General features: G+C 43.3%; 1 protein-coding gene across 4 annotated transcripts in view; it reads left to right on the top strand.

Moving 5' to 3' along the window:
* Window positions 1-13338, top strand: part of LOC123484358 (disintegrin and metalloproteinase domain-containing protein 11-like) — a 53117-nt gene that overhangs the window by 16643 nt on the left and 23136 nt on the right. For all 4 annotated transcript variants that reach the window (XM_045214597.1, XM_045214598.1, XM_045214595.1 and 1 more), the window contains exons 5-17: window positions 2420-2502; window positions 2635-2698; window positions 5485-5551; window positions 6135-6271; window positions 7868-7942; window positions 9765-9836; window positions 10464-10630; window positions 11089-11173; window positions 11377-11467; window positions 11705-11856; window positions 12003-12074; window positions 12632-12724; window positions 12979-13059. In XM_045214597.1, coding sequence (XP_045070532.1) covers window positions 2420-2502; window positions 2635-2698; window positions 5485-5551; window positions 6135-6271; window positions 7868-7942; window positions 9765-9836; window positions 10464-10630; window positions 11089-11173; window positions 11377-11467; window positions 11705-11856; window positions 12003-12074; window positions 12632-12724; window positions 12979-13059 — 1239 coding nt within the window. The remainder of the gene's footprint in view (window positions 1-2419; window positions 2503-2634; window positions 2699-5484; window positions 5552-6134; window positions 6272-7867; window positions 7943-9764; window positions 9837-10463; window positions 10631-11088; window positions 11174-11376; window positions 11468-11704; window positions 11857-12002; window positions 12075-12631; window positions 12725-12978; window positions 13060-13338) is intronic.

Genomic DNA, 13338 nt, shown 5'->3' on the forward strand with positions numbered 1-13338 from the left:
CTATTTTACAAACAAGATATATGATATGGCTTTGAGATACATTTACATTTTTGATTAGGACATTACATTTACTGTTAGATTTATACATGGATACTAGCAGCGATCTGGCTAATGTGTTTTGAGTTTCCACTTCCTCAAGTGGTGAATTAGTCCCAAATGAATTAGCCTATGATAATAGTGTACAAGAAAATATAAATAACAATCTGAAGACCTATTCCGACAGTAAAATATATCAATGGCCTATTTGTCAACCCAAAATTCATGACAATCACTGGATTAGGTTGCACATCAAAATATTAAATCATATTGAAATATGCATTCCTGCATGTTAGATGAAACCACTTATTTCTTGACTAGCATCTCAGTAGTCTATTATACTTGAATGACCCCCCCTCCATCCTGCCTCTCCTCTGAAAGTGTGTGTGTGTGTGTGTGTGTGTGTGTGTGGATGTGTCTGGCCTCTCCTCCTCTGAAAGGACACTCAATCCACCTCCTTCGCTAATGGCCACAGCAGTGTGAGAGCCAATCTGATTTCCTCCACTTACCCTTGTAATCCTGCCCTTTATTTATTTATCTATTTATTTATCTATTTATTTATCTCAGTCCCGTGCTAAGTGCTCTGACTGGGCTTCCTCCCTAATTGGTGTGAATGGCCCCATTGTCTCACCCACTAAAGACACAGGAGAAATTAAGCTAACGCCAAGCTAGAGTTTATTATGGCAACTCATTCTAAACCACTACAGTTGACTAATGAAGAGAGCCAAGTTTCATTATGGTTAGCTCATGCTAAACCGCTACAGGAGAGGAATGAAGCTAAGCTAACATTCATTATGGCTAGCTCATGGTAAACCGCTACCAAATATACTTTTAACTAAGCCAAGATGGGACAAATGGGCTTTTTACAATGGAAACCACAGAAGGACAGTTCTCAGGACAAGGAAGGACATGGGCAGAGCCAAGCAAGAGCTTACGCGACCCAATTGGCGCATTTTATCATGTATTTGCTCCTTTCTGTTAGTGAACGCCTACTCTCTGAAGTGCACATGTGCAAGCCAAGAACTCTAACTGCCATTGCACTCCTTCTAAACAAAGCCTCTTTTTTTTTTTTTTTTTTTTACTTTGGCAATGGGTAAAGTCTACAAAACTTAGTGCACTCTGTTCGTAACAGATTTTAGTTTTGGGAACAGAAAACTATATTGAAATTGAATGTTTTATCTATGATAAAATTAGCAGAATGTCGGCCCAGTTTAATCTTGCTCCATCTTCGCCCTCTGCCTACTCACACTGAACTTAATCTCATCACCATATTTGGTGGTGAGTGGAAGCCCCCACTGGATGCTTCAGGTTTTTACTCCATGTGACATTTGCATTTTAGTCATTTAGCAGACGCTCTTATCCAGAGCAACTTACAGTAGTGAGTTCATAAATTGTCATACTTTTTTCATTACCTGTCTGTGTTTCCCCTTTTATCTTTGCCGCTACAGTCGAGAAATGAAGCTAAGGTTCATTATGGCTAGCTCGCATGCTAAACCGCTACAGTAGAGAAATGAAGCTAAGGTTCATTATGGCTAGCTCGCATGCTAAACCGTTACAGGAGAGGAATGAAGCTACGGTTCATTATGGCTAGCTCGCATGCTAAACCGCTACAGGAGAGAAATGAAGCTAAGCTACACTAAGGGTCATTATGGCTAGCTCATACAAAATCTTGCCTTCATTCTGGAAAAAGAACTGGACGGGTGAAAGCATGTTGCTGGAAAGGAATCGGTCATGTTGCTTTAGTCTGGCTTGGGTTTTCAGACCAGTGCAGATAAAGGAAAGCGCAGAGGAGAGGGGGCCACTGTAGTCTATTGATATTCAGCCTTGGTCTGTCTGGTTGGTTGGATACAGGTTGGAGTAAGGTTTGACCAAGCGGGAAAAAAACACTAGCCCCAGGTTGTTGCTTGAACGGTGTAAACAGTTATAGTCTGCTCCACTTGAACGCAGCTTTTCTTCTGTTGTTTAGCGTGCGAGACGACAGTGGGCTCAGATGACAGTGGTGCATAACTTATTGGTGTTCATTACACTGACTGACTGAGTGACACACAGACACTGATGTTTTCCTATTCTAATACACACACACATCTGATTCTCACCCACACCTGTCTGGTGATGAAATATAGTCTCTGCTGTCTATTCTTCACGCATCAGTACCCACTGTAGGTGTGGGTTCTCTCCTCTGATTTATAGTAGTTACTGATATAGCTTTGTTGACCAAGCAGCTCATTTAGACCCACTCCTGGGGGGTGTTGCTTCACACTTAATCAGTGGTGTTGATTGCATTTTCGTCTTTGGTTAGCTGACTCTATTTCATCGACTCGTGCCTTCCTTTGTTTAACTTGGGAGGGCAAAGTAGATTTTAATGCTGTGTGTGTGTTTACAGGGAGGGGAACACTGTTACTACCATGGGTGGCTGAGGGGGGTACCAGGCTCGTGGGTAGCTCTCTCTACCTGCCATGGATTACGGTGAGTCAAGGCTATGCCCACCCTCTGCCCATTCCATGCCCACTGTTTTTCTCTATCTGCAAACCCTACCAGTGTTCCCATTTGCTACTACTAACTCTACTAGCCTCACTCTTGTTTTCTATCTCTCTCTAGTGGGATGTTTTCCGATGGGAACTTTTCCTATGGGATTGAGCCTGTTCTCAATACCAGTGATGAGGTGAGTATGAATAAGGGAAGAGGATGGAGGGGTGGATACCCTTAGAAGAAAAATGGGGAGTTGCTGGTGGATTTTGTCTCTAAAGTGGCTCCAACATACTGCTCAGTAGAGACCGTCTGTTCCTCCTCTCTTTCCCTCTTTATCTCTCCCTCTCTCACTCACTGGCAGTACAGACAGTGTTACTCCATCTGTGTGTTGCAGTATGAAAAGTATTGAGTTGAAACACAGTCCCATGGTGTAGAGTGTGGAGTGTTAGTGTGAGAGACAGAACTAACTACCAATTCTAAGGCTGGAATTCAAGAAAACGCACCATAGCAATGTTTGTGCAGTGTCTTCCTTTACAAACTACAGCCTGCACGCACTTCTTATTGTGAAATCTGGAAGCATATAGTTAGTCTGGAAGTGCTAGTAGGCTTTTAAACTACCCAAAAAACATTCTGATTTTGTTTGACCATGGAAAAATGAGCTACTGTGTAAAAGTGAATAACGGAATGTGGGCTTGATGGAAATGACAGCTGAATCTATTCTTCCTCTTTTTCTGATTTTTCTTTCTTCCCATATATCTCCAAGACCATTCAGTGCTAAATCGTTGGAAGTCTTTGAAGCTATCACTTTAACCTTTGTCCCATCTGTCTCCTCCTCCTGTCCAGGGTGAACTATAACCCCCTGTTTGCCATCCAAGCCAAAGCCATTTTATATTTACATGTAAAGTTTCTGGTCCCAGCCATACATTAGAAAGCCCACAGAGGACGCAATCCTTGATGTCTGTAGACAAATAAGTAATACACTTGGCTCTAACATGATTATGCACTCTGTGTATAGTTCATCCCAGAGCCATATATTTAGATCAAACGTGAGTAGTGGGGAAAATACGTTCTCTCCCAGCCTTGGATGTTAGGGGAAGCAGCACCAGTATAGGATGCAGGATATAGGATGATATAATATGTAAACCAAAGTGATATTATGCATATTATGGCTATGTCCCATACTCCGCTACTTTGTGGACCTCTCCTTTTGAGAGATCAGTTTGGGCTGCAAAACAGAAAAGAGTTTGGAAGAAAAGGAGAGGAAAAGTGAGGGGTAGGATAGAAGAGGCGGAAGGCTATTCCATTAGGACGACGGGTAATTGAGGTACAGTACACAGCTCCATTACATGGACTGGAACGATAGATCGATGTGACCTCTCCCCCACCCTCTGGTTCTCCCTCCTGAATATCGGATGGCCTCCCTTCCCCTCCCCTTTTCCCCAGATGGGTCATTTTCATAAAGTATTTAGCTCCTCTGCTCAAGTTAGACTCTCCATGCAGCCCTCAAATGCTCGATGATGCCATCCTGAAAGCAATGGATCAATTATGCATTATGGCGCTTTGCTCTTTTTATTACTCATACACTACATGACCAAAAGTATGCTGCTCGTCGAACATCTCATTCCAAAATCATGGGCATTAATATGGAGTTGGTCCCCCCTCTGCTGCTCTATCAGCCTCCACTCTTTTCTGGAAGGCTTTCCACTTGATGTTGGAACATTGCTGCGGGGACTTGCTTCCCTACAGCCACGAGCATTAGTGAGGTCGGGCACTGATGTTAGGCAATTAGGCCTGGCTCGCAGTCGGCGTTCCAAGTCATCCCAAAGGTGTTCAATGGGGTTGAGGTCAGGGCTCTGTGCAGGCCAGTCAAGTTCTTCCACACCGATCTCGACAAACCATTTCTGTATGGACCTCACTTTGTGCACGGGGGCGTTGTCATGCTGAAACAAGGAAGGGCCTTCCCTAAACTGTTGCCACCAAGTCGGAAGTACAGAATGGTCTAGAATGTCATTTTATGCTGTAGTGTTAAGATTTCCCTTCACTGGAACTAAGGGGCCCGAACCATGAAAATCAGCCCCAGAACATTATTCCTCCTCCACCAGACTTTACAGTTGGCACTATGCATTGGGGCAGGTAGTGTTCTCCTGGTATCCGCCAAACCCAGATTTGTCTGTCGTACTGCCAGATGGTGAAGCGTGAGAGAATGCGTTTTCACTGCTCCAGAGTCTAATGGCGGCGAGCTTTACACCAATCCAACTGACACTTGGCATTGCGCATGGTGATCTTAAGCTTGTGTCTGGCTGCTCGGCCATGGGAAACCCATTTCATGAAGCTCCCGATGAACAGTTCTTGTTCTGAAGTTGCTTCCAGATGCAGTTTGGAACTCGGTAGTGAGTGTTGTAACCAAGGATAGACGATTTTTACTCTTCAGCACTCGGTGGTCCCGTTCTGTGAGCTTGTGAGCTTGTGTGGCCTGTTTTTGCTCCTAGATGTTTCCACTTCACAATAACAGCACTTACAGTTGACCAGGGCAGCTCTAGCAGGGCAGAAAATTGACGAACTGACTTGTTGGAAAGGTGGCATCCTATGACGGTGCCACGTTGAAAGACACTGAGCTCTACAGTACGGGCCATTCTACTGCCAACGTTTGTCTATGGAGATTGCATGGCTGTGTGCTCGATTTTATACACCTGTCAGCAACGGGTGTGGCTGAAATAGCCGAATCCACTCATTTGAAGGGGTGTCCATATATTTTTGTGTATATTAGAGAACATATTGCCGTCTTGCACAGGGGGAAAAAGATGATCAGTCAATAACAGTGATAGCACTTAATCATTGCCAACCAATATATCATAAGAATGGAGGGTACTAACTTTTTCTGTATTTACAACTGTCTTAACCAACATCCACCAATCCCACAATATAAATATTGCATTGTCATTGGTTCTAACGCTGTTGTGGCTCTGTGTACTGCTGTAGGAGCAGAACGATCACGTGGTGTATCGAATGCCTGACCTGGACCTGCTACTGTCACTGCAATGTCCAGGTAAAGCCTTTAACTAACCCATCTCTCCTCTGTGTCTGTCATCCCCTACCTTTGGCTATGTCTTTTTGGGGTGCATCTCAATAGTCTAAATTGGAGTCTTGTCCTCGCCTCCTCCTTTCCTCTTGTCTCCAGTCCTACAGCCTTAAAATACTCTGTTTTTTCCATCTGTGTTCATTTTTGCTCTTCCATAAGCACCGCTGCTTCAGTCACCTTTCCTCTCGACAGGGACATAGTACATGCCCATCCTTTCACTCTCTCTCTCTCTCTCGCTCTCTCTCTCCTTCTCTCTCTCTCCCTGTCTCCTGCTTTCTGGCTGCCCTCCTTGTCCTCTCCTTGGTTTTCATATGGCCTCCCCCCACCACACCACCCCTCCACACTGTCTGCAGGATATTGATTTCCTCTGTGGATCATTTGACAAAAATGGACATGGCTTCATTGACAGAAGGGACTGATGAGTGTGCACTGCTCATATCACCTCTTCGCTCTCCTACCCTGTTCTCTCTCCTCTCATCCTCTTCACTCTCCCCTTCCGCACTCCTACCCATTTGCCCCCTCCCTTCCTCCTTTTCCCCCTCCTTCACAGGTTGCTCATTGAACAGCAGTGACACTGAAGGGAACTCTGAAAATGACACTGACCCTGCTGGTGATGATGATGGTATCTTGTCAGAGCCGGAGGAGCCAATCTTCACAGAGGAAGGGTTGAGACGTACAAAGAGACAGGTGAGGACCTGATGTCCTGATAAGCTGGCACACACACATTAATGCAGGCATACACACTCATGCACCTGCGAACACATATACACATACACCTGTAAACACCCACTGTTGCCGCACACATAGCTACAGTTGCAGCACACTGTTGCCAAATGCACACTGCTTGCAGAGACGCTAACAAAAACTGAGAACAAACCAATAATGTAACACGATACAATGACACAACACAATCAATGTTTTACAATGTAACACATTTAATCTCACACGTAACACAATCAATTTATAATCGTGATGTGCTCACAAATATCCCTTACATATTGGCTGTTGTGTAGTAAGAGTAGAATGCCCAAGTAACCAGAGCCAGCCACCGTTATATCACTTTCAGACACATAGCGATTTAATAGCAGATGAATCGAGGCTGAAATCAAAGTTTTGGTGCCCTTCTCAAGGACAAGAACCTGGGCTATAGAGTTTCATCTGCAGTAGCTGCGGTAGATTCCAATATGGTTAGTAGGTATGTGTCCTCAATGGGGGTGAATAAGGCTGCATGTGAAATGGCACCTTATTCCCTATATAGTGCACTACTTTTGACCAGGGCCCGGTTTCCGAAAAGCATCTTAAGGCTAAGTTCATCTTTTGAACCTTCGTAGGCGCATCGTTAAATCTCCGAGCTATTTCCCAAGACCATCGTTGTTAACGTTGAACTTGAAAACACTAAGTGCGTCGTTAGATGCTGTTTTGCCATCGTGTCACTTTACACACAGAAGATCTCCGCTAAACATAGTATCACATGGATAATCAGTCTCTCTGTAACCGTCGACAACGTGGTCCTCTGTAGCTCAACTGGTAGAGCACGGCGCTTGAAACGCCAAGGTAGTGGGTTCGAGCCCCGGGACCACCCATACACAAAAATGTATGCATGCATGACTGTAAGTCGCTTTGAATAAAAGCGTCTGCTAAATGGCAAATTATTATTATTATTATTATTATTAACTTCAGAACAAAGTTGACTACAAATACAGAGTTGCCAATATCTTTGCAGTTGATACAAATAAGTGACATAAAAATATGCTTCAAATGAAAACCGAGATGACTGCATTAAAATATAAATTTGTTAGGCTATCGGCCTATATCAATCAAATTAAAATACATTTTATGTTCAATAAATTGAGTTCTATTTAGCTACGTGTAGGCTACTGTCTGTAATGTGTCTCAATATAGTTCATGATGTGTAGTCTAACATGTGCGCAATGATTTTCCAAATTGTTGGTAATATCTCTCTAGAAACTGATCCGTCGTCAGTGTTGTGAAATAATTATAATGTTAAGGTAAATTTTGAATGGAGAAAGCTGATCCAAGAGCAGTGCTCCCTTTCTTTCGATCCTATCAGTATCGACAAATGCTCCAACGACGCACTTAGAGACCGTTTTGGGAAATGCATGTTACATCTTCTGCGTTTGTAGGAAAACTGCATCGTTAAAACACTCATGCCTAAATTCCATCGCTATTGGGAAACCGGGCCTCAGGGCCCATAGGGTGAATAGGGTGCCATTGCAGATGTACCAGGCTGAAGTGAAGCAGCGCTCTCTCGCCCCCCAACAGGTCAGACGCGGACAACGCACGGTCCAGACCGAGACCAAGTACATCGAGCTGATGGTGGTGAACGATCACGACCTGGTACGTTCAAGTCGATATAGTGCCTTCAGAAAGTATTCACACCTCTTGACTTTTTCCACATTTTGTTGTATTACAGCCTGAATTTAAAATTGATTAAATTGGGATTGTGTTTCACTGACCTACAAATAATACAGATAATAATAAGATCAGGAGTAGAAATGTGCTAATCAAGTCACAAAACTTGCATAGACTCACTTGTGTGAAATAATAGTGTTTAACAGTGAATGACTACCTCATCTCTGTACCCCACACATACAATTATCTGTAAGGTCCCTCAGTCGAGCAGTGAATTTCAAACACAGATTCAACCACAAAGACAAGGGAGGTTTTCCAGTGCCTCGCAAAGAAGGGCACCTATTGATAGATGGGTAAAAACAAAAGCTGACATTAAATATAATTTTGAGCATGGTGAAGTTATTAATTACACTTTGGATGGTGTATCAATACACCCAGTCACTACAAAGATACAGGTGTCCTTTCTAACTCAGTTGCCGGAGAGGAAGGAAACCGCTCAGGGATTTCACCATGAGGCCAATGGTGATTTTAAAACAGTTAGAGTTTAATGGCTGTGATGGGAGAAAACTGAGGATGGATCAACATTGTAGTTACTCCACAATACTAGCCTAAATGACATAGTGAAAAGAAGGAAGCCTGTACAAAATAAGGCACAAAAGTAATACCGCAAAGAAAATTACAAAGCAATTCACTTTTTGGCCTGAATAAAAAGTGTTATGGTTTAGGCAAATCCAATAAAACGCATTACTGAGTACCACTCTCCATATTTTTAAGCATAGTGGGGGCTGCATCATGTTATGGGATGCTTGTAATTGTTAAGGACTGGGGCGTTTTTCAGGATAAAAAAATTAACGGAATGGAGCTAAGCACAGGCAAAATCCTAGAGGAAAACCTGGTTCAGTCTGCTTTTCACCAGACACTGGGGAGATTAATTCACATTTCAGCAGGACAACAAAACTAAAACACAAGGCCAAATCTACACTGGAGTTGCTTACAAAGAAGACATTGAACGTTTCTGAGTGGCTGAGTTACAGTTTTGACTAAAATCTGCTTGAAAATCTATGGCAAGACCTGAAAATGCTTGTCTAGCAATGATCAACAACCAATTTGACAGAGCTTGAAGAATTTTGAAAATAATAATGAGCAAACGTTGCACAATCCAGGTGTGGAAAGCTCTTAGAGACTGACCCTGAAAGACTCACAGCTGTAATTGCTGCCAAGGGTGATTCTAACATGTATTCACCCGGGGTGTTTTATTTTCCATACATTTATACAAATGTTAGAATATTTCTTCCACTTTGACATTAGAGTATTGTGTGTGTATATCGTTGACAAAAAAATGACAATTAAATCAATTTTAATCCCACTTTGTAACACAACAAAATGTGGAAAAGGTCAAGGGGGATGTGAATACTTTCTGAAGGCACTGTACATCATTCTATTTGATTGCAAATGGAAAACCAAATCGAATGGCCACAACTTACTTGATTCATGTTGTCAGAGAGTGCATTGACATGCCCTACATCAGTGATCCTCAAACCTGCTCCTGGAGAGCAGCAGTACTGCAGGTTTTTGGTTTTGGTCATCACACGTGATTCAACTAATGATGAGCTGAATCGGGTGTTTCAACGTTGAGCAAGAACCTGTAACAGCTATCCATGAGCAGGAATAAGGATCACTGTCCTACGTAACCTAATATTATGGTTTCGGTTGTTTATTTATTGTAATTGGTCAATATGGCTATCTCTGTTTCTCTCCTCCCCTCCCACCCTCTGCTCTTGGTCCTTTCCTCTGCTGTGTGCTGTAGTTTGTGCAGCTGCGTCGGTCGTCGTCGCAGACGAGGAACTTTGCCAAAGCGGTCGTCAATATGGCAGACGCGGTGAGAGCCATCTACCTCTACAGACACACGCAGACATACGCACTAGAGGTTGACATTACCTTAGGCTCGTGCGGATCCTGCGGGACTCCCTCAGTAACGGGAATGAAATCCTAATGTCAAGTTCGTGGCAGGATCAACAGTCCTCACAGGAACGGGCAGTACAGGAATAATTTTAAACATACTTTTCAGGGTTATAGAATTGTTGCGGGATCGTGACAGTACAGGGAAAAAAATGTCACTCCCGTGTCAACCGCTAACACACATACATTCCATATCCACTTTGGATTTTTTATGTTTACTCTGAGATGTTACTGTCAGTATTGATAATCAGGTTTATATCAGTTGTGCTTATCATCTAGCTATTATACATCAAAATCAGTTAAAATTGTGTACTTGAGAAATTTCTTTCAAATGAACTACAGTTCATTACATCATAGTGTTAGGGAAATATATCCTGTATAGTAATCTCTGGTGGCAGCCTTAACATTTAAATGTTGACCAAAACCGAGTAGCTGATTTAGTTCTGGGTGACAAGATGACATGTATAGTTGTTCCAGCAATGGTTTACTTAGTTGCTCATTGTCATCGACTTAGTTGCTCATTGTCATCGTGACTCTTTGACCTCAGATCTACAAGGAGCAGCTCAACACGCGGATAGTGCTGGTTGCCATGGAGACGTGGTCATCCCAGAACATGGTGTCCGTGGGCGATGACCCTTTGCTGACCCTGAGGGACTTTATGAAGTACAGGAAGGAGAGCATCAAGGAGCACAGCGATGCCACACACCTCTTCTCGTGGGTTCTCCCCTCATAACACTTGAAACCATACAGACACAATATAATACACACAATAGTCATATTGCCGGAATGCCTATGTCTATTCTGTACTTCTATTTTATTCGGTGCTTGATACTGCCTGACGTAAGTGGACAGGGGGAAAGTCAATAGGGACTGTTATAAGCATGTTATTACACCTGTGTTAGTACACGTGGCATGTACACCTATACAGTATCCCTGCACATTGTAAATATGGTATTGGAACTGACCCTGTATATAGCTTCTTACTTTCTCGTGTTCTTCTTATTTTTATTTATTGTGTGTTTTTGTTCTACCTTATGTTATTTTTAGTACTACATTGCTATTGATTACTGCATTGTTGGGTTTAGAGCTGGCAAGAAAGGCATTTCACTGTACTTGTGCACGCTACATTAAAACTTGATGATAGCTCCTGTTATCCCCTGTGTGTCCTGTAGGGGGAGGACCTTCCAGAGCAGCCGCAGTGGCACAGCCTACATCGGGGGTATCTGTTCCCTAACGCGGGGAGGAGGTGTCAACGAGGTAATGCCTTTTGTTTTGACAGTCATTTTACAGTCATTGACTCTCCCAACTCCACAAAAGAACGAAGGTGGGGTGCCTATAGGGTAGGGGTATTCCAATTCGGAGTACAAGACTTCTGAGGCGTAGCCAAGTGAAAACCTGTTTGGAAGTACCTAAATACAATGCGTGTGTGTGTTTTTTCACTTGTCTTGTGTGTGTTTTAGTACGGAAACGTGGGTCCCATGGCCATCACCTTGTGTCAGAGCCTGGGGCAGAACATTGGCATGATGTGGAACAAGGAGCACCCCACGGCTGGTAAGACCTACGTCCATCCACCTCAACAACTTCTGTACACACTGTCACAGAAAATAGGACGCAAGCTCAACCTGCCGCAATGTAAACAGCGTAGCAGCTTCTTTTCAAATTCAATCAAATGTTATTTATAAAGCCCTTTTTACATCAACAGTTGTCACAAAGTGTTTTACAGTAAGTAAGACGACCCTGGTCTTGTCCCCCGTCATGTGACATGTCCTTGACTCTGTGGCCCTATAGGGGACTGCAGGTGTCCCGACCCATGGCTGGGCTGCATCATGGAGGACACCGGCTACTATCTTCCTAGGAAGTTCTCTCGCTGCAGTGTGGATGAGTACCTTCGCTTTCTCCAGCAGGGTGGGGGCAGCTGCCTCTTCAATAAGCCCAGCAATGTGAGCTCTGGCTGGGGTTGGTGGAAATGGTGCAGGGAAGGTGGTGATGGAGGAAGTTACATTCTGAGAATGCCAGAAAACATTAAAACAAGACATTGTTTTTGGTTCCTGTGTTGACTCCTGTCCCCCTGTTGTGTTCCCTATAGCTGCTGGACTCTCCAGAGTGTGGCAATGGCTTTGTGGAGGTGGGGGAGGAGTGTGACTGTGGATCCCATGTGGTGAGTCCTACAGTAAAACCCTGAAGGGCTTCTGCATGCTTCGGTTCAGCTGGTGCCTAGCCCGAAACAAACGAGTGTGCTCGCATACTCCCTTAAAAGACCTTCGCTTGAAAAATTTGAAAAAAGCGGCAATAGTACTGTTTGTCCATTTTGAGACGCCGTAGCCAGTATACACTTCCTCAATATAGAATTAATCTAAGATAACTCGAGAAATCTGTCATTCATTTTGTTGTTCATCTAACTAAGATGTTTGGTGCAGTATATCTCAAGTGAAAAAATTTGCATGAGAACAAGTCGTCTATCGTAGAATGACAACAAACACTTCATTAAAGAATCCTTACTGTTCCTTACTGAATTTCTGCTACCGAAATTCGTCTTGACTCGAGAAAAAAATGTGTGCACAAACAGCCGGAAAACAAAAAACGAACAAAAACGTCACAAAATGTCATCATAATATATGCACAAACTTTTCCGAACTGTTTCGGATGGGAAGCATGAAGACGCCTCTGCATTTAGTATTCTGTGTGTGGTTACAAGAATGTGTCACATGGTTGCAGGAGTGTGCACGGAGTGGAGGAGCCTGCTGTAAGAAGTGCACCCTGACCCACAATGCCATGTGCAGCAATGGCCTCTGCTGTGGAGATTGCAGGGTGAGTACCACTTCATCTCAAATACACTAACACTACACTGTTACATGGGTACACCACTAGGATGACTGTCTTATTAACTTCTTGCAACTAGACATTTTCCATTATTTAACTTTAACTGATATCAGCCACAGATTGATTGGCATTTCTGACTGAAGTTTTACATTATTATATACAATTGTAGTTTTCATGTATAATTACAGTTACCTATAGAATAAAATTGGTGCTGTGAAAATTGTGATTACTGTGTGTGACAGTACGAGCTCAGGGGGGTGACGTGTCGCGAAGTGACCAACGACTGTGACGTCCCGGAGACGTGTCCCGGAGACTCCAGCCAGGTGAGACGGCTAATTCGCTAAGTCGGTGTTCATGGTATCCTCATTTTGTACACTACTATTTTACTCGCAGTGCAATGCCAACGTGAATATACTGTATAACTCCTACACACTGCTTGGTTGCAAAGTTTCACTTTTAGTTTTTGCAAAACCCCTAAAAAGTAACCCCTCTTAGTGTGCAAACTTTGGTTCTTACTAGATGTGCAAATATATCCTTTTCAAACTCTCTGCTGGGATGTAGCCTACCATACTTTGACTATGTATGTGTGCATTGTACAATTG

The sequence above is a fragment of the Coregonus clupeaformis genome, unplaced genomic scaffold (assembly GCF_020615455.1).
Source record: "Coregonus clupeaformis isolate EN_2021a unplaced genomic scaffold, ASM2061545v1 scaf0282, whole genome shotgun sequence".
Classification (NCBI taxonomy): domain Eukaryota; kingdom Metazoa; phylum Chordata; class Actinopteri; order Salmoniformes; family Salmonidae; genus Coregonus; species Coregonus clupeaformis.